This window comes from Engraulis encrasicolus, chromosome 7 (genome assembly GCF_034702125.1).
Source record: "Engraulis encrasicolus isolate BLACKSEA-1 chromosome 7, IST_EnEncr_1.0, whole genome shotgun sequence".
Taxonomy (NCBI): Eukaryota; Metazoa; Chordata; class Actinopteri; order Clupeiformes; family Engraulidae; genus Engraulis; species Engraulis encrasicolus.
The window spans coordinates 18,379,444-18,406,535 of record NC_085863.1 but is presented as its reverse complement, the minus strand read 5'-3'; the positions used below and the strand labels follow the sequence as shown (position 1 = coordinate 18,406,535).

The window sequence follows — 27,092 nt, the reverse complement described above, 5'->3', positions numbered from 1 at the left end:
CATCACTGGGCATGATGTTTTGGATATGACCCAGGCAACGAGGAGCGATAGAGTAGTGCTAGGTTTGTTCAGGTTGATTTGAGACTTCAACGCCAGGTCGATACATCCTTCTAAATCTCAGAAAGCCACCCTGTCTCTCGCATGATATCCCAAGCAAGGTGAGAATAACAAAGACGACACTAACTGGATGACATTCATGTTTTAGACCTGCACATGAGCAGTGTATAGGATATACCGTGTGACAGACAACTAGCATAATAACAACGTTATTCACCCTGTCGTCCTCCTCCATCCTGGAAAAACCAAGAATGCCAAATATTAAAATATTCAGCGGGAGTTCTCATCCGGACCTGTCGCAGAAAATTGCCGACCGTCTAGGACAAGAGCTGGGGAAAGTTGTCACCAAAAAATTCAGCAACCAGGAGACATGGTGAGGAAACCATTCTGTCATGTTTTGCAAGGTAGTTGTAGCCAGTTAGCTGCTGGCTAATGTTCTGCTTGAGTGTTAGCTTGCTATGAGCACCCACATGGAGCACCATGAGGGATGTAGGCTAATTAAATGTTCAAATAACCATTTAACAGTCTGACACTTAAAGACATAAGACAGCTGCAGTATTTCACTGTTCTGCAATGTATTGCCACAGTAGTCACAGTAGACTGCAGTACAGTTAATTTAGTTAGCCAGAATATTAAAGGGGTCCTATTATGCTTTTTCATGTCCACTACCCATTTATTGGGTTACACAGCATCTGTTGTATGTAAAAGCTTGGTGAAAGCTGCATTTCACAAATTGGCCTCTTGGGGGAGAATTTCTCTGCCGCAGGAACGCTATTTCTCAAACTGTCAGAGAACGCGGTGGTTTGGGTTTTCAACATTCTATAGCTTTTGTTTCCGGTACGGGTCTACGTCATGCTGTACCTAACATTGCTGCTTATGGGATGGAGTGTTGACGATGTCACAGACCATTGCAGAGACAGTAGACCTAATGCGCATTTGTTCATCGCAGCCACATAGCCTAGGCCTATCTGAATTTGACAGTATTGTGATGAGATGTATCCTATTTGTGAATACACCACTCAGTGTACAAAATAGTGTAGGCCTAAATAGTGTAGCCTACAAGGATAGTGTAGGATTTCGCCATCCACAAGTTTATTCCATTACGCATGTTTATTTTTTTTTCAATTCATAAATCGGCTCCGTCAATAGGCTACAGCATCGGTCTAGACTGGAGGCTACACTCACCTGTGGCCCAAGTTATATATTTTTGTTTCATTGTGATATTAAAGCTGCATTTTACATTGATAAAATACCGGTTGGTAGGCCTATGGCTAACGGGTCAGAAACAGTTGAATGAGGAAGGTCGAAAACAGGCAGAACGCGTTAACGCAGTTGCGCACTGAGAATCCAAAACACTTCCAAGTGGGTGAAAGACTCGAATCTCACCTTTCTCTCTCTATTCGCTTCAGGGCCGTTTTGCATATGCTGTTGGCAAGACTAACTTTTGTTTGGTAAGATGTGAAAACCCTACACTTGTATTGCCGCTTGAAGCATAACATTAATTAGAAGACGTGCGCTGATGTTATCCAAATAGGTATCACGACATGACCAGCAGCCGTTTGCATCAGCAATGTTGGCAAGGATTAGCCAGTTAGTGTAGGCTATGCGTAGGCTACAATTCAGTAATTAAAATGCAACGCAGTTTTGTTCATCATATCTGCAAGAGCAACGTGGATATTGGCTTGACGTCGTTTTAAAAAATGGTCGCGTCGTCGGGCGGCATGCCGAAAATAATGAAACTGAAACGGATAGGGCCTATTGTTATATAAAAAAAATCCTGTCCTGTCGATAAATGCGAACAAAAAAAAACCACGAAACCGAGACTAGGCCTAGGCGTTATTATAAGACCCAGTATGAAACCAATCCATCGAGGACTGCCCATTGCGCTTCCAATCCAGTGGGCGCATCATTTTTGCCGGGGACTAAATAGAAATGCAGTTACTAAAATGAAACCATTCACCTGAAATACCTTGAAATGTATTTTTATGAAGCATAGCCTATCACCATTGTGCATTACGCCTACAGACAACGAGCAAACAGGAACTCATTTTTAAAAGCCAACAACGCGTGCGCTCAGTAGCCTATTCAGTCTGGCTTGCAAATAGACCACCAAGACGAATTTGAACACGGAGTTCATAGGCCTATCACAAATAGGGTGTCACGATATCACTGACAGACGTTGAATTGATAGGTTTGAGTCCGACAAGTCGTGCCCTTGTCTTACTGGGCGCACTCTTTTCAATTTCGGACTGCGTCTTTGACAGCCAGATGGGGGCTGCCGCGGGAGCGAAGAAAATGTCCACAACTTCGCTGAATAAATATGCCTATCCTTTGAACTGTGTACAGCAATTGCAGATGATTAGCTTATTGGATAGCCTATTTTGTGAAGGTTAACTTGTCATTAACAAGGGAATGTGATCCGATTTCAATCCCAGAACATTCTTTGTGTCTTCAAATTTCCACCTGTCAACAGCAGATCTAGACTTCTCCCACCTAGGACCAGCGCGACACTTGTCTGTTTGCGAGCAGTAAACCTTGGCTGATAACTTCAACTTTAGGGCTACAGTATGCAAGGCTAGACAGCGGGTTAACCAATCAGGCCCCTACTGTTGCGTTAATAATGTTTGAGATAAAGATTCTTCAGCGCAGGATATCAGAAATAAACAAGACAGCGCAGATGGCTATTAGTTTTTTTTTTTTTCAAATATGGTCACAATCGCGTTATTACGCATCATATGCAATATGCGTATTATTTCATGAAACCTCAAATCGGAAGCAATAGCTTGTACCCAGCACTTTCAACCATTTCTTAGATTAATGGCAGCCTAATTGTCCCAAGCGATTTTGAAATCAAACTGAAGCCCATGCACGGAAGACTCGCATTGGATAGGGACTGGGTTTCAGCAAATTACACAGCAAGGTGCACAAATAACAACGTGGGACTTATGATGCGTCCTTTTCAGATTAATTGTGGACATTGGGTGAACTATTTGGCTGTCAACTTTAGACATAGGCTACAGGGTTGGATTCCAGGACAAAAACAGCTGTGCTGCTGACGTAATATTAGTAATAGAATGCTTGATGAAACGCTCCATGCTGCGTCGAGATTTCAGAATGTTGAAGGGTCTAACATTCTGCACTTCCACGCGTTTCAAACAGGCGGCGTAGGGTGCATGTACACAATGATAAAAAATAATGGACATGAAAACAAGTGATCATTCAAAATTAACTCCACTAACTACAGTAAAGCAAAATATTAACAATGAAAGTTATTCTAAATAGCATAATAGGGCACCTTTAAATAAATGCATCACCCTCTCTTATATAATTTTAGACTAAACGGATGATGCAGGCCTGGCTTTATATTGATATATCATTGGAGCAATGCTATCGTCCGCACTCCTGCCTGAACTGGTGTTGTAATCCGTAACCTTTGGCATAGGCTAGTAAACCGTTAGCTCTTTGGCTTAATTTACTGTTGGGTGGCAAGTTTGACAACAACAGTGTGGTGCTGTGAGGTGTTATTTTGACGAGTTGTCCTAGCCAACGCAAAAGAGGTCGCTTGAGATTTACTGATACCTTTTACTGAATCTTTTATTGGTTATTTAAACAACATTGGTTAACATTTTAACAACCCTTCATGCGAGGGTCTGCACTATGGTGTCAGAAAGATTATTCTAATTATAGCCACCGACTGTAAACCCACGCGCTGGCGCGCGCGTGTTCTCTCTCTCTCTCTCTCTCTCTCTCTCTCTCTCTCTCTCTCTCTCTCTCTCTCTCTCTCTCTCTCTCTCTCTCTTTATTATAAACTGTACAGTACACAATGTTGATATGTTCATATCCCCAAGAAAACAGCAGGTACTTTACTATTAGAGTTTTGCCTCTGTCACTCCATCTCCCTGTGTGTGTGTGTGTGTGTGTGTGTTTGTGAATGTGTGTGTGTGTTCTCATTCACCATGTCTACACATGCCCACCACCATCACATCACATCACCATGCCCTGTCCCAGCGTGGAGATCGGCGAGAGTGTGCGTGGCGAGGACGTGTATATCGTGCAGAGCGGCTGCGGCGAGATCAACGACAACCTGATGGAGCTGCTGATCATGATCAACGCCTGTAAGATAGCCTCGGCCTCCCGCGTGACGGCCGTCATCCCCTGTTTCCCTTACGCCCGGCAAGACAAGAAGGACAAGGTGGGGGTGAGACAATCCTTTGCTGCTACCTGACTGGCTGCCAACCTTAAAGGGACAGTTTGGTCAATTTCAACATGCAGTTGTATTGCTCACGCTACCCTTGACTTGTCAGTATCTGGTGATGCCACATTTTTCGGCTCAGCCCTTTCCGAGATATGAGCAATTCTAATGGGGGCAGCGTTTGTTTACATTTTTAAAAAGTGAAACATAGGCCAACTCCAAATATTTTCCCAAAAGGTACTGCTGTTTGCTAGTTGTCTGCTGATGTTTTATAACCTTTTGGATGTTTTTGGGAATAAATAAAAATGTTTTTTTGAAATGTAAACAAAGAGCTGCCCCCATTACAATGACCAGGATCTCGGAAACGGCTGAAGAAGAAGGGAAAAAAATCTCAGGCACTGACAAGTCCAGGGTAGTGTGAGCATTACAACTGCATGTTGAAATTGACCAAACTGTCCCTTTAATAACACGCATGGCAGTGGCACTGACTGACCAACCGGGCGACACCCACGCCATCCATGCCTTGCCTCCCGTCATCATGTGTGGTGCTGCTTGGATGATGAACAGTAGGCAGTAGGCCTAGACTATACTCGAGTCTACACTATAGAGAGTATTGGCACACACACACACAACCACACACTCACACAGACACACGCACGCACACACACGGGTACAAAAACACACATACATGAACCGGTATGAAAACATACACACACACATACACACGCACAACAGACATGTGATGGTTTCCCTCAGCATGGGTTCTGGTGTGGTTGTGTCGTGCCAGTGTGTGAAGAGTTTTAGTGTTTTACAGACACCTGTGACTTATTGCATGGGTTATGTGGTTAAGGAACCAGGTTTGAAGTGATCCTGTCTGTGGTGTGTTGGATGACTGATTTTGTTTTGTATTGTGACATAATATACTACGTAGGTGTTTTATAGTATTATTGCATGCATAAAGATTGGCCTGATAGATTGTTTGGGGTCATTTATCACAGTGGCAGGGATAGTTCAACAGGGAGAGAGAGAGAGAGACAGACAGACAGACAAACAGAAACAGAGAGAGATAGAGTTATTTTATCATATTGCCTTTATTGACCCTTATGTGAAGAATGTGTATGTCTACAAAATAATCAAAGTGGCATTTAGGCCAAAACACTCCACAGCAATCATTCTCAACAAGTGTGCAAGATAAGTTGTCTGTCAATCAATCAGAATCAGAGCAGAGTCCTGGAATATTGAATGAGTTGCGTCATGTAACGGTTGATATAACTGTTTGTTTTGGGGTCATTGCATGTTTTTGTCAGTATTACAGTGGGTTTTTTGTTTGTTTCTTGCATGTTGGGCTTTGTTCACTGGGTGTGGCATTTTATTCATTACGTGGTAATATCAAGTAACTTACACTACTGTTCAATACTTAATAACCATTGGAAACAGGGAACCTGTGACACTCTGATCTCAACCGCCACATTATTTTGCCATATTTGAATATCAGAGTAAACATGTTCATTTTCGTCACAGAGAGAAAAAACATTCTTATGCCAATTAAAAAAACAGCAGAATAGGTCCTAGAGGCTGGCTTTGGGTCTGTGATTGATGTGATCCTAAGTTGACATTTCTTAATTAAGCCTTTTGGGTGATGGTGTTTTTAAATAATATCCGAGCATCTGGAGTCGGAGGCCAAGCTACGTTGTGCGTTTTCTTTTAGGCCTTGATCAGTTCAATAATGATCAGTTAGTATAAGCTGACTGGTAGTACCGGTAGCCTAATCACGATGCGATTTGTAGGGGATGGGGAAATTGTCTTCTGGTGATGAGTTTCACCTTGGTTTAACCCATTGATGCTTGATGTTGCGTTGCACAACATTACGCAGCATTCAGGCACATGAGATTTGAGACAACTTTATTAAAAATCTTTGTTTGTTTGAGATGAATGAGCACATTCTAATGAAAGATGATGGTCTTAGCCTTTAAATGCAACTTACTGCATGCTTTTATGTGGTTCAGAGATATTTTGGTGTTTATAGGTTGAGGGCAGCTTTTCTTTAAAAGGGCTCAGGTATTCAGCACCCTTTTTTGCAGGTGTCTCGGGCGTCAATGGGTTAATGTAACTCCCCTGACGTTGCTTTAAATTCTTTAAAAAATAAATCCCATTGTTCTTTTTATTGTCAGCCAGTGAGTAAGAGAAATTCTTTTTGTGCCACACTCATTTAATTGTAACCACAGAGACAGGCAAAAATAACCACAGGCAAGAATTCTGCAAGACACAAGCCCTACTATCCGTTTGTTATTGTCCCTATGGCATGTCCAAGCTGCAGCAAGGTAGTAAATGCTGTTGCAATGTTGTACTGTGGTTTTCAACCACCTGCAAAGTATCACCCACACAGAATGTGCACCAAGACGCTACACATTCTGTTCGTTGTAACATGTTAGTAACAGTATGTACTCAGCCAAGATTAATTTTATGTTCTTCATATTTGAAGCCCAGTAAATCAGTTCACGCATGTCCACGGGTGATTGCCGGCGTCATACCACTGGCTGCTTGCATGAGCATCAACTTGTAGGGTCCTGATTCGCCTCAGGCTCAGACAGAGAGGGGTGGAGTGAGACAGATTGGGACAGACAAGATGGCAAGTTAATCAGTGATGATAACCAGACTTAATCATGCAGTGATCCGGTGTGGCAAAAGCTAGTCAGACATGCCGGTTGGGCGATTGCATATTGATCCAGGATCTGTTGAAGTCAGTGTTGGCTTAGCACAGCTATTCATCTCTGCAGCCCGCCGGGAGCAGCTCCTGCTTCCTCTGGTGTAGTAGCTTCTTTGTAACACACACACACACACACACACACACACACACACACACACACACACACACACACACACACAAACATACACACACACAAACATACACACACACACACACACACACAGAGGTATGACTTTTACAATGTAAACCAGGTAATCTCCATAATATTAAACTCCACAACTATGGAACAGTAGATACATTGGCTTTTGTTAATTGCGCAATGTTTGGGAAGAAAAACAGAGCGGGAGTGCTGAGTTGAAGACGAGTAACTTAGTACAGTAAGGTAGAGTTACTTTATTGATCCCGAAGGAAATTAAGGTATTAACCCCTTAACACACTGCGTCATAAATGTGCTGTTACCAGAGTGGTAATGACCAAGTTGTAGTGCATTGCTAAAGGCCCTGTGTTATGTCATAGTATTGTAGTACTATGGTAGTTAACTTGTCAATGACGATTACAGCGTGCCAGTGGAGGTACGGTTTGCATTAAGGGGTTAAGGTATAAGCGGCCTACACATACTGTATAATGCAGATAGTGCACATTGTGAGACAAGTCAAAAATATTAACTTACACACAGCTGCATACATACAGACGATCCACCGATCAAATGTATTGCACAGCTCTGCATGCATAGTTGTCTCCTCAGTCTGTTTTGTTGCATTGCAACTGTGCACTGTGCTTTGGTGGGACTGGCAGAGTCAGTCGTGATGGAGGTGTCAGCAGCTGTGTGTGGTTTGCCCAGCAGGTTTCCTGGCTGTCTGCTACCACCAGGACTGGACATGAAATCTGGCATACAGGGCATGTTACAATCCGCAGGGGCCAATGTTGTTGTTTTAGTTTGTTTTGTTCATTTGGGGTCTTTTCCCCCCTTGGAGGCCTGCATGCAAATTAGGTAGGTGTCCCCATTGGTCTATCTTTAATATATAGACAGTGGAGTAGTGAGTGACTGGGTACTATTATATCAATCGTAGAAAAACAGAGGGCTGTGTGAGGGTCTGGTCTGTTATAGCACAAATGCCCAGGCTGTTTTTCAATCCCAGTGCAGCCCTACTGAAGGTACCCCTTAGTCACTGTCTCAGCTACACTCCCCTGTCTCGCCTCGGTGTGCTGTCTGTGCCTGAGAGAAGGCACTAGGCAGGCCGTAGTTCTCCAGGGTTCAGTAGGAATGCATCTGTGTCAACATTCTGCGGTGCTGCGGTGGTTTGATGATGATGTTGTTGTTCCCCAATGGCACAGTAGTTGTGGCGCCCAAGAAAAAAAATCATTACGCGTTGTGCAAAAGCCTGGAGATTACAATGGCTTTTATCTGTTTGAGCAGAAGTGTGAAGGTGACGTGTGCACTTTGAGCCAGCGAGGGCTGCTGTTGTCATGCAGGGTGCCTGCCTGCCAGGGGGATCTGCTGACTTCTGATATCAAACGGGCCAAACTGGCCAAACAAACTGCCTCTCATGGTGGCCAGTTTCATTTTGTTGTGTATCAGTATTATAATACAGCGGATGGTCTCTGACACACACACACAAACACACACGCGCACACACACACACACACACACACACACACACACACACACACACACACACACACACACACACACACACACACTCAATAGAGAGCAGTACTTTCAATACACACACACATGCAAAGTCTGATACTCAAAAGAGAGTAGTACTCACACACGCAAAGTCATGCATTTGGAAAGCATAATATGTCATCATTTTAGGCAGTCATCAATAAACTACATCCAGCCCCTATTAGTAACTGTGCCGGCCTCATACTCATTTCTTTTCCTCTCTTTGTAGAGCCGAGCCCCTATCTCGGCCAAGCTTGTGGCCAACATGCTGTCTGTGTCGGGAGCTGACCACATCATTACCATGGACCTGCACGCATCCCAGATACAGGTACCATGTTTATGTTTCTCAAAGAGAATGAAAACTGAAAGTAAAGTCCGTGACACCAAGCAAACAGGGTTTTTTATGTGTTTGTAATGTCTGATGGAGGGCATGCTGCCCGAAACGTCACATTAAAATAAGAGAAACGGGAACTTGTTGTTGCTGACTTTACTTTCAGTTTTCATGTGATTTTGCTAGTCCTGCACTCAATCTCTTTGAGACAGATGTGCATGTTTTTTCTCTTTTTGACAGTATGTTCTCAAATTAACACTGTTTTAGCTCTGTGGCAAGATCTGAGTTTTAGCATTTCTTCAAAACAAAACCGAAAAGTCATTAAATCATGCATGTCTTTTTGATGTATCACATCATTCTCTGTTTTCTCTTTCTCACTCTATCTCCATGTGTGTGTGCGTGCGTGTGTGTGTGTGTGTGTAGGGTTTCTTCGATATCCCTGTGGATAACCTGTATGCGGAGCCTGCAGTGCTGAAGTGGATCATGGAGAACATCCAGGAGTGGAAGAACTGCATCATCGTCTCCCCAGACGCAGGCGGCGCCAAGAGGTTGGTGTTAAATGCATTAAGAAGACATTTATTATTTACACATATATGGATATTTTTGAAAGCGCATTGGTTACAGAGTTTTAGAATGCGCAATTTATACGTTCGGGTTTGAATACATCCCATTTAGGAGGCTAAAACGCACCTGTCACTGGCCCTGCCGTGGCCTAATGGTAGGGCACTCATCTGCCATGCGGCCGACCAGGGTTCGATTCCCAGCCCAGGTCATTTGCCAACCCCTCCCCGTTTCTCTCCCCATTCACTTCCTGTCCACCTCTCACACTGTCCTGTCATCAATATAGTCGAAAAAGACCGGAAAAAATATTTTTTAAAAACCTGCACTTGTCACAATGGAGTTTTTATTTTTGTATATATTTTAAAAATCAGCATATTAACAGCATATGAGACATGACAGGGTTAGGTGCACAGCCAATAGCAATAGCTGCCTTACATGGTTAAGACCACAGCGCAAAATTGTACTAGAATGAAAAGCAGTAAATAAATATCTAAAATGTTTTGGATTACTTATTGTATTTTATATTTTTGAACATGTATTTGTTTTCAATTGTTGTTAGTTATTTATCACATTTATGCCAAATGGGACTCAATTAGAGACAGATGCTTAGTTTTCAGTCTTTGCTGGCTGGCTGTCTCAAATTATATATGAGATTGAAGGAAACATCGTGCATACTGAGAGAGACAAAACATCTGCTGGGTTTTTGCAATAAAACTTTTCACTAATTAGCCGCTGTTACCGGCAACCCACACAGTGTGTTGAAGAAGGCCAACGCAGGAGTGTGGTAAAGTATCTCACCTAGAGCATAATGACGAGGCAAACTGCCGCAGATGAAGCCTGATTCTGATTCTGTTTGACATCCCACAGTCTCACACTGCAGCAGTACTACTTTGTGTCTTTCATACTGGAAGCGAAGTAGTCAAGCCAAGTTCTATTTATTAACCCTGTAAGACATGGCCCCTGTTATAAATAAGCTGTTGCTTACCAGAATGACAATAGTAAAGGTTTTTCAGTGTCTGTTACAACATTCCCTTGGTGGAACGGGCGGTGCACATTAAGGGCTTCATGAGACAATCAGGTGGAGATACTGTGGCCTTTTTTGCCTTTGTTTGAACAGTGAAGGAATGACAGGAAAAAAATAGTTGGGAAAAGAGGTGGGGTTGGGTTGGGAAATGACCAAGACTGGATTCCAACCTGGGCAATCTGCCACAAGGGAGCCTTAGCACAGTGCACTAAAGTAAAGTAGAGATGCTTCATTAATGCTGAGAGAAATTAAGGACGAGAAGTTAAGTACACTGATGTGAAAGCATTGCATTCCTTTGTTTGAAAACTCCACTAAGGCTACTCTACACTACACCAGACTAAAACTGCTCTCTCTAACCATTTTATCTCTCCGATGAAATGAATTGTGGATGAAATTAACTGAGGATGAAGGATTGCTGAAGTACACCATCCCACCATTAGCTGACCCATACGTCCTAAGACACAAATGATATGCAAACATATTAAAAACATATGAAGGCTGGTATGAAGGTGTGTTAAGAGATTTAAAGGGCAGTGAAAGCCCAACTGGCAAACTCCAACTCCCATTGTGCTCATGGTGACACAGCACTCCACAGCACACAAGTGAATACTGCACACAACGGAATTGCTTGTATGCCTCATCCATGCAAGGGAGCAGCCCCCAATGGCGTCCGAAACGGAGCAGTGCGGCGGGACACTACCATGCTCAGGGTACCTCAGTCATGGAGGAGGATGGGGGAGAGCACTGGTTAATTACTCCCCCCACTAACCTGGCGGGTCGGGAGTCGAACCAGCAACCTTTGTGCTACAAGTCTGATGCCCTGACCGCTTACCCATGATTGCCCATTGTATTTTACACTATTCAGTAGTAGGGAATGGATCGCACTCAATTTTTCTTCTTTCTTGTGGTTTTATTTTATTCTATCTTTGCAGGGACTGACATGACAGACGTTTCGGCTGCACAGAGCCTTCTTCAGTGTCACCTCAGTGTGCAGCCGAAACGTCTGTCATGTCAGTCCCTGCAAAGATAAAATAAAATAAAACCACAAGAAAGAAGAAAAATTGAGTGCGATCCATTCCCTACTACTAGATTACTTCAGAGACGCACCAACAAGACGGAAGAGCGCGGTGTGTGGAAGATAACCATTTTACACTATTCAAGAAACTCAAATAGAATCATTCGCATTCTCTGGTACAAATTTTAAAGCACAGATATTTTATCTATGTGGGAGTAAGTGAAGGTAATTTGTGAATCGCATTTGTGGAGCAACCACAAGGAACAACTGACAAGGAGTTGTTTTGTGTGAGTGGATGTCAGACATGCTAGAGCAAAGTCCTTCATAGCAGTAGAATGCAATATGTCTTTGCTGCTATGTTTAGGATGGAGAACAGAATGAATAGTTTATACAAGTTCAAGTACTGTAGACTGGTGCTACAGATCATTTTGCTTTTGGAGCAAACTAAAGAAGGGTTTCCTGATTTTTCCAATCTGATAATGCAAGCATTCCACCACTGTCACCATGGAAAACTCTAACACACAAGTTGATGTGAATATATTCTTGTTTCTGTGGCCAATCACAACCCTGACATCTTTGAACGATGCATGACCTGTAGCCATTGGACACCGTCATCGATCGTTATTTTGAAGACATCACTCAATTTATCAAAGTCCCGAAGGATGTTCTTTCTTTTAAGTATCTGAATGCTTTGGAATTTTCTCTGGATGTTTTTACCTACTGCTTACAGTCATTCCTTTTTCCAAAGTTCTTGAGTGTGTAGTCTTTCATTTAGTTTTTACCGTGTTCTTACTTCTGTGTCCTTCTGACTGTTGCTTAATTCCTCCTCTTTTGTGCTTTCATGTCACTGGCGCAACACCAATCTGTGATCAATCATCTCTCTGCATGGACTTGTGACTCTCATTGTTCCTCTGTTGTTGTGTGTCCATGTCCATGCCAGGGTAACATCCATAGCGGACCGGCTCAACGTGGACTTTGCCCTGATCCACAAGGAGCGCAAGAAGGCCAACGAGGTGGACCGCATGGTGCTGGTGGGGGACGTGAAGGACCGCGTGGCCATCCTGGTGGACGACATGGCCGACACCTGCGGCACCATATGCCACGCTGCCGAGAAGTAGGCATATACAGCACTGCGCACTCTCACATACAGTACACACTCACTCACATATTTAGCAGTAGCCTCTTAGTGCAGATGGGGTCGCCGGTGCGCCTATTCACTATTTGCTGAAAATACTCAACTACATCATAACAACATTGCTATGACATTACCGAGAGCCTTAAGTAACAGATTAAGACATAACCATTACAATTTTGGTGACAGTAAGGTTATAACATAGGCTCTGCGCTAAGGGGTTAAGTAATGTTTCAACCCTTGTAAGATCATTGGGTCTGTATTGAGAAGTAGGCAACATCACTGGGCACCCTCACATATTAACACATACTTAACATTAAGTAATGTTTCAACCCTTGTAAGATCTTCGGGTCTGTAACTGACTAAGAGGCAACAGTACTGTGCAGACTCAAATATTTAACATTAAATAATCTTTTAACCCTTGTAAAATATTTGGGGCTGCAGCCGAGAACTAGATAACAGTATTGTGCAGACACCAATATCTTTTAAAATATCCTGCGGTAATTTATAGAAAGCCACACAGACCTTTTGAAATATTTTAGTTTTCAGATTTTATCTTAAAAAGGACACAAATAGTTGTTTTTTCACACTGAGATCCACTCACCTTGGCTATTATTCCTGCTGTCAAGAAATGCGTACGTCTCAGTAGATGGCTTATTAGTGTTTGGTGATCGGGGCTCTAAATCAGGGGTCCCCAAACTAAGGCCCAGGGGGCCGGATGCGGCCCGCCACGCCCCTTTGACCGGCCCTCCACCTCTCTGCACCTCACCATTTGAACTGCCCCAAATAAGCAATTCTATCTTGTCTTGATAGTTTCTCATCTCACTGTAATATCAACAGGCCTACCATTTCTATTGTATCACTCATAAACTGTCAATCACCATATTTTTCTAACCGTTCCTTAGTATTTTTACATGGTTATTAGAAATTAAAAGAAATATCTGTGGTATTTCAAATTGAAAAACATGTGAAGTACTCACTTCTTTTGCAAATCACTTGTAATGATGAACAATTTTTATGCTAGAAAGGCAGTGGCCTAGTATAAAGCCCACATTATTGATCCCGGCCCCTGATCACAGTCAGTAACGATAATGTGGCCCCCAGAGAAAAAAAGTTTGGGGACCCCTGCTCTATATGACCTTTTGGCTGGTGTTAATGAGGAGCCCTGGTGGTGATTATTGTTGTCTATTGTTTGCTGTGTTAGGCTGGTGTCGGCAGGAGCCACTAAAGTGTACGCCATCCTGACCCACGGCATCTTCTCTGGCCCGGCCATCTCCCGGGTGAACAACGCCAGCTTCGAGGCCGTGGTGGTCACCAACACCATCCCCCAGGAGGACAAGATGAAGCACTGCAGTAAAATACAGGTCAGCTGCTGGCTACCTTCAGCGTTGCTTCTAGTCAGGTCAAGAGCAATACAAATATCGTTTCTGAGCTCCCGAAAAATCGGGAACTCCTCCCACTTTGTCGGAAAGCAAACAACTAGTGGCAAACCAAGGGAGGCGTGTCAACCATGCCGTTTGGGAAATGTTAATTGTCATGCTCTTGGTCAGACCAAGTCTTAAAGAGAATTGAAAGTAGTTGATAATCAGGCTAGGCTGCCTGGCCTCTGGTGCTTACTTGAAGACCCAATATGTGATATACATGGCATCATCCAAAGTGTTTGGATAACACGCTGACTTTGAACTGTCTATTGCAGTGGTTCTCAAACTTTTTCCATCATTCCCCCCTTCAGAGGGTCTGAATGCTTCCGAGCCCCCCCAAGCAACAGCAGTACTCGCGCAGACTGATTTTGCGATCGCTGCGCAGAATCAAAGGAAAGGTGACTGGTGAGATTAAACAAAGAGGGACTGCAGTCGAATGCAGATGTGTGTTCATTTCCTATGCTATTCAAATTCATGACAATTAATAATATAATGTTGGTGAGGGCTTTAAAATTATTGACTTATTGGCAAGACAGGAAATCATTTCCTTGGGGGAAAAAAACCCAAATCAGATGTCACACGCCCCCCCTGAGATGCCTCCGCGCCCCCCCAGGGGGGCTTACGCCCCACTTTGAGAAACACTGGTCTATTGTGTTCGTGCATTACACACAACTTTGCATGTCAACTCGTGCTCCACAATGCCCTGTGACAGGTTAGGGTTAGGGGTGCTTTTGGTCTGGACACAATTTCGCCATTTCCTTGCTTGCTTCGCTGTAGTTGGTATAAGTAAAGCGGCAGAAACTTTGCTTTACTGACAGGTTAGGGTTAGGGATGAATTCGGTCAGGGCTCAGAAATTCGCCGGGACGGCGGGAAGACTACACAAACCTGGTCACGTGACAAAAGTGCTTTCCTATGGTGTTGTAGAGTCCGATGTTTTTATTTTTATTCTTTATTTTTTCACAGACAGCAGTAAATACCACACATAACATTCCCATAACAATTCAAACTATCTGTTTTTTTTCCGTACAGTCCGACTTAACATGCAAAGTCATCGCACCTCAACACGGAATGCTCTAGCGTGAAATACTTACGACTTTGCATGATGTCAGTTTACAATATGTGATATTTGTGTCACTTTTGAAGTGTAATGAATTGCTCTCTTCTCTCCTTAGGTGATTGACATCTCAATGATTCTGGCGGAAGCCATCAGACGGACACATAACGGGGAGTCGGTCTCCTACCTGTTCAGTCATGTACCATTGTAATGACAAAACTTCGGCCTCATGGACACATGTATAAACACACACACACACATACATACATGGTGATGCACACACATGCACACTCACTGAGATACATATACAAACAGACTGACACATCTACACCATGACATACAAACACACACACACACACACACACACACACACACACACACACACACTCGCACATACAGTGTACACACACACATGTAGACGCACACATACATGCACAGTACAAACATGTTACTGTCTACTTCAATGGCCTATCTTCTTCAACCCTTTGCCCATATTTTTCCAGCTCCATACACGTTCTTTCAGTCTGATTGCCTCGGCAGCTGTGTGTGTGTGTGTGTGTGTGTGTGTGTGTGTGTGTGTGTGTGTGTGTGTGTGTGTGTGTGTGTGTGTGCGTGCGCGCGTCATGCATGTACATGAGTGCTATGTGATGCCTAAAGTGGGGTATAACAGAAAGCAGGTCTGGTGATGACCTGGCTACTTGTATGAGCAAGTGGTAAATCTTGTAATATGAGAGCACAGCGACCTTGTTTTGATTGAGGGATGAACCTCTAAGTCTTATATTAGGAGGTTTACCACTCACTAAGCTCGGTTACTAAACCACGGGGGTATTCCAAGAAGATTGTCCAGGTGAAATTGACATAGAGGCAGTTGTAAATCGGCTAATGAAAGAGCCAGAGTCGCCATTTTCATAACTAGGCTATCTACACTGTAAAACACTGCAGCCAGTTAAACATAAAAAGGTAAGTTGGCCTCCAGTTTGTAAGTTACTCAACTCAATTTGAGGCTTTCTGAAGTTGAATTAACTTACAAACTTAAGGCAGCAGGGCAACTTATTGTTTTACGTTTAACTGGCTGCAATATTTTACAGTGTATGAGCAGCTCTAACACACTTCCCGTTGTATGTTAACTTAGCCAGGTTTATCGCTTACCCATCTTCTTGGAATTCCCCCCTCGTTTTTCAAAATTAGCCCCAGTACACTCGTGTTTGTTTACTGGATGGTGGTCTTGATGGTCTGCTGGGGTCTGAGAACGGGGCAGTCCTCATAGATACAGAACACTAGGTGTCACATTCAGGGCCGTAATAAAGTAACTTTTTTCACCACCAGCCAAAACGACTTGTAGATGGTAATACACACACGCACTAATGGGTCAAAGTGGCTTGTAAGTGTTTTTTTCAACAATCCAAAACTAAAATTTAACCAGCACAGGCTGGTGTTTATTTAGAGCCCTGCTCACATTTAACCTTTTGGCATGGCCAACCTCGGGCGCCCCCATCTTGGTATATGGCGTTCCTATGCTTTTCACACCATCAGTTGACATGTTGTTTTACCGCCATCTATAGGAGGATTTGCATATTGCCTTGTTGCCAGGTGATGTTCATACAAGCAGCATTGCACCTGCACAAACATTGTGGCGAATCAAAGTGAGACATCTAGTTCTGTATCTATGAGCCTGGGGAGTCCTACTCCTTCTCCTACAGCCTCTTGTCTTGCCAAAACACAGTGAAAACCATCGTCTGTTTTTTTTTAATGTTGTTACTGTTGTAATGTTTTTTTTCCCTCCTCTCTGGATTGTATTATTTTGAGTTGTCAATTATTTTTCTGTGTGTGTATATTTGTTCAGGTACGGTAGCTTTTGGGTTTTTGTTTACTACTTGCATTGACTGTGTTTAGCCATTCTATCTGCATGAGGCTGCACCAACCACCTAAAGATAAAACTGGAGGAAACACTCTACATCATTTATTTATCGAAATGTTGAAGTGTTCTGTTTAGCCGTTGCTTGTGTAGTTCTGACTGGACACTTGCCATATTTATATGTAACACACACAAACACACATACTTGCGATTACATACAGGCAGCACATGTTACACTTATACGGTACGATGCCGCTGTTGTTTGAGAGTCTGATTCTTTATTTGAGGAGAGGAGAAGCCTGTTGCCTTAAAGGAGAGAAGAGGAGGTCTCTACAGTAGCAGAGATGAGAGAGGACTGCTCATCTCCCTGTTGAGAATGAATGGACATTTACGAGTCAAGATAGAAATGATTTGTCCGAATGGGGACAATGTGTGGACAGCTATAGAATGAGAATAAATCATCTCAAAGCTACAGCTTGCACTGTCCTGTGTTCATTTCGCAGCTATTGAGGTTCTGCTGATTAACGTAAGAATGTTTTTTTGTTTTGGTTTTTTTTTTAAATGTTTTTAATTGTTATGTTGTTGCAGAAGAACTGCTGTTGTCATGTTGAGTAACAAGCTAGCAGCACTCCCAACGTGATATGTATAAAGTGCTGGAGAAGAGGAATCCTGCAGACTTCATTAGGTTTCTTTAAGAATTACAGAGACATATACACACAATTAAATGGACAAACTAAAGTGTTCCAAATGGTTTGTACAAAAACATTGCAAGAAGATTTTTTAGAATAATTAATAACGCAAGCACTGAAAGTAAAAGTAAACATGTTTTTTTTAATAGTACTGTACATGTAGGCATATGTTAGGGTCCTAGTAAAATGGTGCTTGTTCACAACCCTAATGAAGATGCTATGACTTATGATAGGCCCAGCCACTATGGACCTTACGCATCTAAGAATCCTGGTCCTAACCTACGTTGACCTTATGATGCACTATGACTTATGATAGGCCCAGCCACTATGGACCTTACGCATCTAAGAATCCTGGTCCTAACCTACGTTGACCTTATGACTCTACAATCTCTGTCTATCTCTTCTTCCTCTGCCTTCCTGCTATTTCTGCCTCTCCTCTTTACCTCTCCTTTTAAATCTATCTCTAACAATGTTTTTTTTTCCATTTGTTAAGCACTTTGAGTTTCATGCCTTGTATGACACAGTGCTATACAAATACAATTATTATTATTATTATTATTATTATGCATGCTGTCAGAGATGATGGGCATGCTTACATTACCCCGGACAGTGATTCTCTTACTTAGTCTTCAGTAGCCTACTTAAAATGACAGTGAAATGAACAACGTAAGTTGCATAGGCGGCCTACATAAATTAATTACACATCATAAAAAGAACAGTTGACAAATCATCATTGTCCATAATTGTGCCGAGACAAGGTGAAGTTCCCTGTGGAGACGAAGACGTAGCGCGTAAATAGCTGTTTGGAGAATTTCACTCTGGCCACATAGCCTAAAGGAGGACGCTCCGGGTCACACGCGCTGAACTTGTCCAGCAGTAACAAACAGCATCCTCATCACGCCACTTGCTGATCACCGCGATGCAAAACACGATCCCACCCATAGCTTGTCGGTCGATCAAGGAGAAAACCCTCCCGGAATGCGCATCTCTCGTCTTGTCGGTGTATGCGTGCGTGCGTACGCGCGTGTGTAAAAATCCCAATGTCTCCCCGCCCTCTCTTCCAATTCCCGGCAGCAAGGGCCTCTTCAGGACACTGGCACTTTGTTTTTCATCAGGAGAGGCTAGAGTGGTTTCTTCCAAGAGAATCGCAGAGCAGGTAAATATCAAGCAGATAAAAAAACTAGAACAATATAGAAAATACTCTCCCCGGGGGACTTTGGCTTGGCTGTTGCTCCTCTGTGGTCTTCAGCAAACACAGCACACCTTTCCTCTTCTAATGGGAACGGTCGCCAGCCCGAGCTTCCAACCACTTCTCTGACAGTTGTTCATGTGCTCGATCAAATACCTGTAACACAACGTCCCCTTGCGGAGAAGATCGGACTAGTAAACCAAATTACGCACAGATTTACGCACACGATTGCGTCTGTGTTTTGTGTGCCTGCATGCGTTTTTTGAAGTCGATGTTTTAATGCCAAAAATGAAGCCATGAAACCTAGTTGATATAATCAAACGAAGAGGGAAGACTCATCCTACTCACTGTAGTTCTGTGTTCCAGCTCAACGTTCTTAAAGAATGGCAAGTGGAGATGGTGCACTTCCAACAACAGGTAAAGTTGAGCAGCGATGTGATCAATTGGATCTGGCGTCCGTTACTTCGCACCAGGTAAGTCAATTCAAAGGAAGTCTTTGTCAGGGCGTGCCTATGCATGGGGTTTCTTTGCATTTTTGTGTGTGTGTAAATATTATCATTATTGTTAGGCGTCTTGTATCAATTCACGTGTGACCTGTCAGGGATTAACAGTTGCATAAAATATTTTGTTACTACTTTAGATCAGACTTGTAGGCTACAATTGTACAGCCAGACACATAGTTATAATAATTATAGCAATGCACATTTCAGGGGAAAAAATTATGATTCATGTAGGAGCTATACAAAAAAAAATCTTACATGGCTCTACTATACAGTAAAGGTGGCTTTTTGTTTCTCATCATTCATTTGCTCATACTTACACATTCCACACACAGTTTATGCACCATATGAAACTAGATGGAATGTGTTTGTGTTTGTGTACTCATATGGCCCAAAGTGTAAAGTGACTATTTTCTTATTTTTCTAATATTATAACTGAATCACATTATAAGTGTCATAGACTATACAATATTTTTTGCATGAGAATATGCAATATATAGAATATGTTTTTTCCTCAGAGCATGGATGGGATTCAGGTGCATCTGCATGAAAAAGAACTGTGGGCCAAATTCCATTCAGTCACGACAGAAATGATCATCACAAAAGCAGGACGGTGCGTGGAATTATTCTATAGAGATACCAGTCAAATTAATATTAGGTATCCTCAGATATAATCGAATACGCAGGGTGTCACAATAATGTATAGACACTTGACACTGTAGATGTCTCTTCAAATTCCGTTCATTTTCAGTGTAATAGAATCAGACATCACTTTATTATTTTTTTGGTCACCACTGCTTATTGTCCAGCATGATGTCCGAAGTCTACGCTATGCAACCTGCAACAGCCACTGTATTAGCAGCAGCCATTGAAAGTGAATACACAGAAGTAGAATTGTGTGTGATTCCGGCTTATCAACAATGATTGGACCAGAATGGATGTCGGTTTGAGGGAAGCTAGTGACAGTAAACCAATATTGTTAAATTCTAAGGTAAAAAAAGAGGACATTTTATGAACCAACACCTAATTTACAAGTGTTTGTATATTTCCATGCGCCCTCAGTATACATCAAATAATTTATCGCAAGTGTTAGTGGTGGAACTTGTTAACCCCTTAGCGCAGCACCTATGTTATAACCTTACTGTCACCAAAATTGTAATGTATATGTCTTAATCTGTTACTTAAGGCTCTCCGCACTGTCATAGCAATGTTGTTATGATGTAGTTGAGTATTTTCGGCAAATAGTGAATAGGCCCGCCGGCGACCCCATCTGCAGTAAGAGGCTACACTCATTATATTCACCATTTTCAACTTGATGGTCTGTTATTGTGGTTTTCTCCCCATAGACGAATGTTTCCCAGCTACAAGATAAGAGTGACTGGCCTCAACCCCAAAGCAAAATACATTTTCCTGATGGATATCATACCAGTCGACAACAATCGCTACAAGTTTGCAGACAACCAGTGGTGAGGATTTAAATAATGATGTTGTGGCTTTAGTGTTTTTTTATCTGTAGATACTTACGAAAAGATAATTTTGTCAGACAAGAAAACATAAATGCGTGGATGATTCCAAATGGCTAGTGTTCTGTACACTACTGTGGTGTTGAAGGTGGGGAGAAGGGGCAGGGGAAGGGCAGGGCCAGTGAAGTTAAAGTCCATAAGCTTCTGTGTACAGATGGGATTTAAGGTGCTTCTTGAACGTAGCCAGTGTGGGGGCCTGGCGTATGTTGGGAGGTAGACTGTTCCAGAGCGTAGGGGCAGCAACACAAAAAGCTCTGTCACCAACAGTACGAAGTCTGGCTCGGGGGATGATGATATTGTCCTTTTCATTAGACCGCAGAGACCTGGACTGGGAATGGGGTTGGAGGAGTTCAGAGAGGAGCAAGAGAGTGAAGTGATTTGTATGCTAACAGGAGAATTTTGTACTAAATGCGGGACTTCACTGGGAGTCAGTGAAACTGTCTGAGTGTGGGAGTGATGTTTTGCCACCGCTTTGTGCGAGATATAATTCTGGCTGCTGAATTCTGAACATACTGTATTCGGTCCAAGGCTTTGTTGGGTAGGCCATAGAGTACCCCATTGGAGTAGTAAGTAATAAGTAATAAGTGTTTCAGTCACAGAGTCGGAGAGTGAGGGCCGGAGTCTGGAGATGTTATTGAGATGGAAAAAGGCAGATTTGGTGATGTTTTTGATGTGAGACTGGAATGAGAGGGAAGGCATGTACTTTTCATTGGTCATTGCTATAACATCGTGTGTTTGTGTGTGTGTGTGTGTGTGTGTGTGTGTGTGTGTGTGTGTGTGTGTGTGTGTGTGTGTGTGTGTGTGTGTGTGTGCGTGCGTGTGTGCGTGCATGCGTGCATGCATATATGTGTGTGCATCAGTGCATGTGTTTGTGTCTATCTGTGAATAAGGCATACTTGTTAATGGTCATTGTTAATTGTCACTGGCAAAAGTAAATGTAAAATTCAGGTAGTTTGTATTGGTGGTATTATACCGTGTGTGTGTGTGTGTGTGTGTGTGTGTGTGTGTGTGTGTGTGTGTGTGTGTGTGTGTGTGTGTGTGTGTGTGTGTGTGTGTGCGCGCGCGTGTGTGTGCGCGCGCGCGTGTGCATGCATGCATGCATGCATATATGTGTGTGCATCAGTGCATGTGTTTGTATCTATCTGTGAATAAGGCATACTTGTTAATGGCCATTGTTAATTGTCACTGGCAAAAGTAAATGTTACATTCAGGTACTTTGTATTGGTGGTATTATACCATGTGTGTGTGTGTGTGTGTGTGTGTGTGTGTGTGTGTGTGTGTGTGTGTGTGTGTGTGTGTGTGTGTGTGTGTGTGTGTGTGTGTGTGTGTGTGTGTGTGTGTGTTTGTGACTGGAGGTCAGTGAGTGGCAAGGCGGAGGCGGCTATCCTGGGTCGGCTGTACGTCCACCCAGACTCCCCCGCCCCGGGCATCCTCTGGATGAGGCAGCTCGTCTCCTTCCACAAGCTCAAACTCACCAACAACCACCTCGACCCCTTTGGCCATGTGAGTGCAGCCCATTTTACAGTGTTAAGACTACAGTCAACACTATTCTGAATATGTGGTCTCATTTAATATTCTAGTGTTAAATTCAGCTCTCAGAAATGTTAAATTCAGCTCTCTGAATGTTGAATGTACACTTCAAAACTGAACTGTTAGTTTTGTAGAATTCATTGAATGGCACGGATTAACCTTTTTCTTCACAGTCCCTATTTCAAGGTTGTTGTTACCAAAATGGTAATAATCTGTAATTTAAGACCTTCGGTAATGTCATAGCAATGTTGTTATAATGCAGTTCATTTGTTTTCAGCAAAGATTGAATATTTTGTTACCCCAGATCATTTTAAATTCCATGCACAAGTATCAGCCTCGACTGCACATCATCAGGGCAGATGAGAAGAGCGGCTTCGGGTCACCCAACACCTCCTTCTTCACACACTCTTTCCCAGAGACGGCCTTCATCGCTGTAACATCTTACCAGAATCATGCCGTAAGATTTGTTTTAATTTATTTTAGGAAAACATTTTTTTATATATTGCTGTTAGTCATACATATTTCATACCAATACAATTTAGGGAAAAAGGCACAGCGAAATGTTGAAGGTTAAGATTGTGCACATCCCAGGAAAAGGTGCAGGACAAAGGCTGAATGTAATTTGGAGTGAGGAGTCCTCTTTTCTTTGTATTATCGCAGGATTATTATTATTATTATTATTATTATTATTATTATTATTATTATTGTTATCATAGGATGACATTTCGACTGTTGCCTTCATCAGGTGGAGCATCTGATGAAGACAATAATCGAAACATCATCCTATCCTGTCATGGAATAAAAACTCACAGACAAATGTTACAGGCTTCAGATTTACACTTTATTTTAAGGTGTCTGTTTCGTTATTTAGGTAGGCTACAGTTGATAAAATATGTAACTGCTTGTAACATGATGTACTTACACTATATTGGGGTTAGGTTTAGGTGTGTACACTACAGTGTAAGAACATCACAGGACATATTGGTATGTAGATACACTTAACCGTGGACTGGGTAACAGGCTACAGTTAACCCTTTCTTGTCATCCTCCAGATCACCCAACTAAAGATTGAGAATAACCCATTTGCGAAGGGTTTCCGTGGCAATGAGGACCTGGATCTGCGTCGCTTGTCCCAGATGCCAAGGTTTACATGGACTGGTTGTATTAACAATCATTTTAGACACACTAGTGTAGTGTGCATATTGTAAGAATGGCCTGTTCCGATTGTTGCTCTCTCGCCCTCTCACTCTGTAGGCCTACATGCTATACTATCTGTGTGTGTGTGTGTGTGTGTGTGTGTGTGTGTGTGTGTGTGTGTGTGTGTGTGTGTGTGTGTGTGTGTGTGTGTGTGTTGATTTGTGAGTGATAAACACATGACAAGGACAGCGGGCATGGGGGCGTGTGGTGGGGGGTGAGGCGGGCGGGCGGCCATGGGCAGTTGAATGGATCTCTCTAATTGTGTTTCGCAAACTCAATTATCAAAGATCGGAGGAGGGCTTTGGGAGGCTGCAAATACAGCTTTAGACAAGTGAGATAGATGATCATGAATTACTGAGTGAGTCTGGTCCTAGTCAGATCAGAGGAGAACATCGGCACTACTTGTAGGCTTTTACCACCATTTGCTATAGTAGACTGCTTTCATGATGTGTATGGTCTTGGCTTGCTCCAGTAACCCAATTCTAGCCCACCACTCAAATCAAGTCCGAAATAGCAAAGTTCCAAATATTTCACATTGTATTGGATTTGCTTTATTTCTTAATTGGGAGGGTCAACCGTGATTCTTTAGCCTGGTGTTGTAAGCGAAAGAAGAGAAGTATCATCTGGCGAGTTAATCTAGCACAACACCATCTTAGAGAATCCAAAAGGACACAAAATATGTCGATCACAGAACTGCATCTGTGTGTATCTAGGTAAAAAAAATATCTGTGTAGCGAAAGAAGAGATGCATCATCTGGCAAGTTAGTCCAATGCCACACCATCTTAGAGAATCCAAAGGGACTCAAAACCTGTCCTTCAGCACTGCATATGTGTGTATATCTAGGCCTATTTTTAATATCTGTGTAGTGAGTCGTTGGAGTGTGTGACTTATTTTCCCATCCTCTACAGAGGTGTCAAAAGTTAAAGTAAAAGAAAATGTATGGTGTAAGTACAACACATGTGGTACATCTACTGTGTTGTTACCGAAAAACACTGAAAACCCAACAAGAACCCACCACAAACTTGATCCAACCAGCGCAGAGGTATCTAATCACAGGACAAGTACACAGGTCTACTGGTTTCTCAAATAAGTTACTGTAGCTGTGTTGGAAGGAAATTATGTTTCTTTTTTTTAACTTGTACTTTTTTGATGCCTCTGATCCTCTACATGTCTGTCCTCATGCCCATCTCGGCTTGTCTGTCTTTCCAAGTAAGGAGTACGTCCTGGTTCCCCAAAACACCACCAGGCCCAGAGTGATGCCTGCTGCTCAGCCTCCAAGAGGGCTTCCTTTCCCCACATCCTGCATGGCTGGCAGAGAGGCCAAAGGAAAAGGTATATTATTGAATATGGAGTTATTACTAACATTTTATGAATTACAAAATCATCTATACTGTGTGATGACTGGCAGAGTCATATGGGCTGTGGTGGAGACCCAAGAATCTGGCATGGGTCATTTCCAAAAATCCCAGCCCTAACCCATCTCTCTCTCCCACTTACTTCACTAACTTACTTACTTCAAACACATATTCCAATGTAGAAAATGTGAGAAACAGTTTGGTTTGATGTCTCTCTTCTGTCCAGTTTAATCAATTTGACGGGGCAATCATACCTTTTTTTAATCATTGGCTGTTCAGTACTTACGTTTGTAGTGTCCTATTTCAAACAAACTGTTTAATAGATGTCTATAACTTGAATTGCAAAAAACTGAAACTGAAACTGAAAAAATGAGGATGACCCCAAACCTTCGAACGGTAGTGTACATTGTATATTTATACTGTATGTTTTAATTTATGTCACATCTACGTTGAAAAAGAGGACTGCCCTGCATTTCCGAGAAAATCAAATCCATTGCTATTTTCACACTGGAAAATGTTGTAGTTGTGTTCCGTCACATTTCCAAAGGATACGTTTGCTGCTCTTCTCAGTTTGACTCGTTTTCTTCGGCAGGTGACCCGTCATGTGTGAACACAGACACACACCTGAGCTGTGCTGGCATGCTGCCCCACCCAGAGCACCGTGGGAACATCGGTCCCTTCGTGTCCTCCAGTGTCCTCTACACCACAGAGCCGGCAGCAGCAGCAGCAACATCAGCAGCAGCAGCTTCCGGTCTGCAGCCCTGCTTGTATTTCGGCTCCGCTGGGGACACGGAGGGGACGCACGTCTCCCACTGGCCCTTCCACCAAGACTGTCTTCCGCAAGCCCCCTTCTGCACTGGCCAGAGGGTTAGTGGCAACCCCAGCTACACGTCAGACTGTCTGGGACTCTAACCTGTGCACACGTGTCCTCTGTAGGAGTAGTACATGCATGTTTAATGGTACTATCTGAGGAAAGGAAGATAACGTGTGAATGTGCATGTTTGTGATGTGGCATGAATGTGTGTGTGTGTGTGTGTGTGTGTGTGTGTGTGTGTGTGTGTGTGTGTGTGTGTGTGTGTGTGTGTGTGTGTGTGTGTGTGTGTGTGTGGGTGTGTGTGTGCACGTGTGCATGTAATACATTTGTGTATGTTATGTCATTGCTATGTTTAGTATGATGACACAGGAATGCATGCAGTGCTACATATGTATGACTAGGAATGGGATAACCTGCATGACATGGGATTCCAAATGCTGATGTATGATAAAAGCAATAAGAAAACAAAGATAATCATCACAGCAATCACCCCAGAATTGGAATTGTATACTCATATCATAATTGTCAGTGCAGTATCAGTGTGGCTGAAGTGATTTTTGCATGATGTTGCACACTGTGTTGCTGACTGTTTAGGCAAAGGTTTAAGGAACAGTGTTTGCACTTCACAGTCACACAGTGTGCAATTGTGGTGGCGCTGTTTGTCATGTTTTGTTGTCTCATGTACCTGAAATAAAAGGCAACATGTAGCCTATGGACATGTTCAAATCAGTTTATTTTACACTTAAGGAGCATATCGACTCATGGTCTAAAATAAATATATAAGTAAGAAAACACGCCTTTACGCCTAAATGGCTTGTGACCATCCCAAGTATTTGATGGTTGGCATTAAAACACAATGTGTTTTGACCCTGGGCGAATGTTCCAGTAAGGAACCGTCCCTCAATTAAAAGCAATTAAACGGGGCAGGAATGCTTTGGCTGGGAGTCGTAATAGCAGCCATTTAACTCCTGTGGACCAGAGTACTTCTCGTCCGAGCACTTTGGGCCCTCCCGTGTGTGTGTGTGTGTGTGCGTGTGTATCCACTTCTCAATCCTGCCCCCCCGCTACATATTACCATATAATAGCATTACACAGGCCGTGGCTTACAACAGTCATTTACCCAAAATTCAATTTCAACGCAATAGTTGTCAAGAGACCACCATATGTGCCGTAGATCTAAATACAAAAAAATGAGCCCAAGTGCCCGCAGGAACAGTGACAAATGTCCCAAGCCATTTCCGATAAAAGGTTACATATGATCAACAGCTAAACACA

General features: G+C 42.8%; 2 protein-coding genes across 4 annotated transcripts; both read left to right on the top strand.

Annotated features, from left to right (window-relative positions):
* Window positions 1-33: 33 nt before the first annotated feature.
* Window positions 34-17,493, top strand: prps1a (phosphoribosyl pyrophosphate synthetase 1A). Of its 3 annotated transcripts, none has more exons than XM_063203013.1 (8): window positions 34-158; window positions 308-430; window positions 4,066-4,249; window positions 8,855-8,953; window positions 9,380-9,504; window positions 12,497-12,670; window positions 13,893-14,052; window positions 15,283-17,493. In XM_063203013.1, exons 1-8 carry the CDS (start codon window positions 142-144, stop codon window positions 15,373-15,375), a joined length of 975 nt encoding a protein of 324 aa, XP_063059083.1. In that variant the 5' UTR covers window positions 34-141; the 3' UTR covers window positions 15,376-17,493. The 3 variants fall into 3 exon arrangements, with proteins under 3 accessions (XP_063059083.1, XP_063059082.1, XP_063059084.1); XM_063203012.1 differs by having other exon boundaries at window positions 4,066-4,255; XM_063203014.1 differs by having other exon boundaries at window positions 34-430; window positions 4,066-4,255.
* A 2,425-nt stretch (window positions 17,494-19,918) lies between these two features.
* tbx5b (T-box transcription factor 5b) lies at window positions 19,919-25,915 on the top strand. Its single transcript, XM_063202134.1, has 7 exons — window positions 19,919-20,010; window positions 20,744-20,863; window positions 22,276-22,423; window positions 22,755-22,907; window positions 23,503-23,594; window positions 24,859-24,980; window positions 25,596-25,915. The coding sequence occupies exons 1-7, from the start codon at window positions 19,919-19,921 to the stop codon at window positions 25,913-25,915; spliced, it is 1,047 nt and encodes a 348-aa protein (XP_063058204.1).
* The last annotated feature ends 1,177 nt before the right edge of the window (window positions 25,916-27,092 follow it).

Excerpts from the sequence above, each read along its gene's own strand:
- tbx5b (XM_063202134.1), top strand. The coding sequence starts at position 19,919 with ATGGATGGGATTCAGGTGCATCTGCATGAAAAAGAACTGTGGGCCAAA. Across the intron at positions 20,011-20,743 it reads ATCATCACAAAAGCAGGACG|ACGAATGTTTCCCAGCTACA; the intron begins GTGCGTGGAATT and ends TTCTCCCCATAG. Across the intron at positions 20,864-22,275 it reads AAGTTTGCAGACAACCAGTG|GTCAGTGAGTGGCAAGGCGG; the intron begins GTGAGGATTTAA and ends TTGTGACTGGAG.
- prps1a (XM_063203012.1), top strand. Across the intron at positions 12,671-13,892 it reads ATATGCCACGCTGCCGAGAA|GCTGGTGTCGGCAGGAGCCA; the intron begins GTAGGCATATAC and ends TTGCTGTGTTAG. Across the intron at positions 14,053-15,282 it reads AGCACTGCAGTAAAATACAG|GTGATTGACATCTCAATGAT; the intron begins GTCAGCTGCTGG and ends TTCTCTCCTTAG.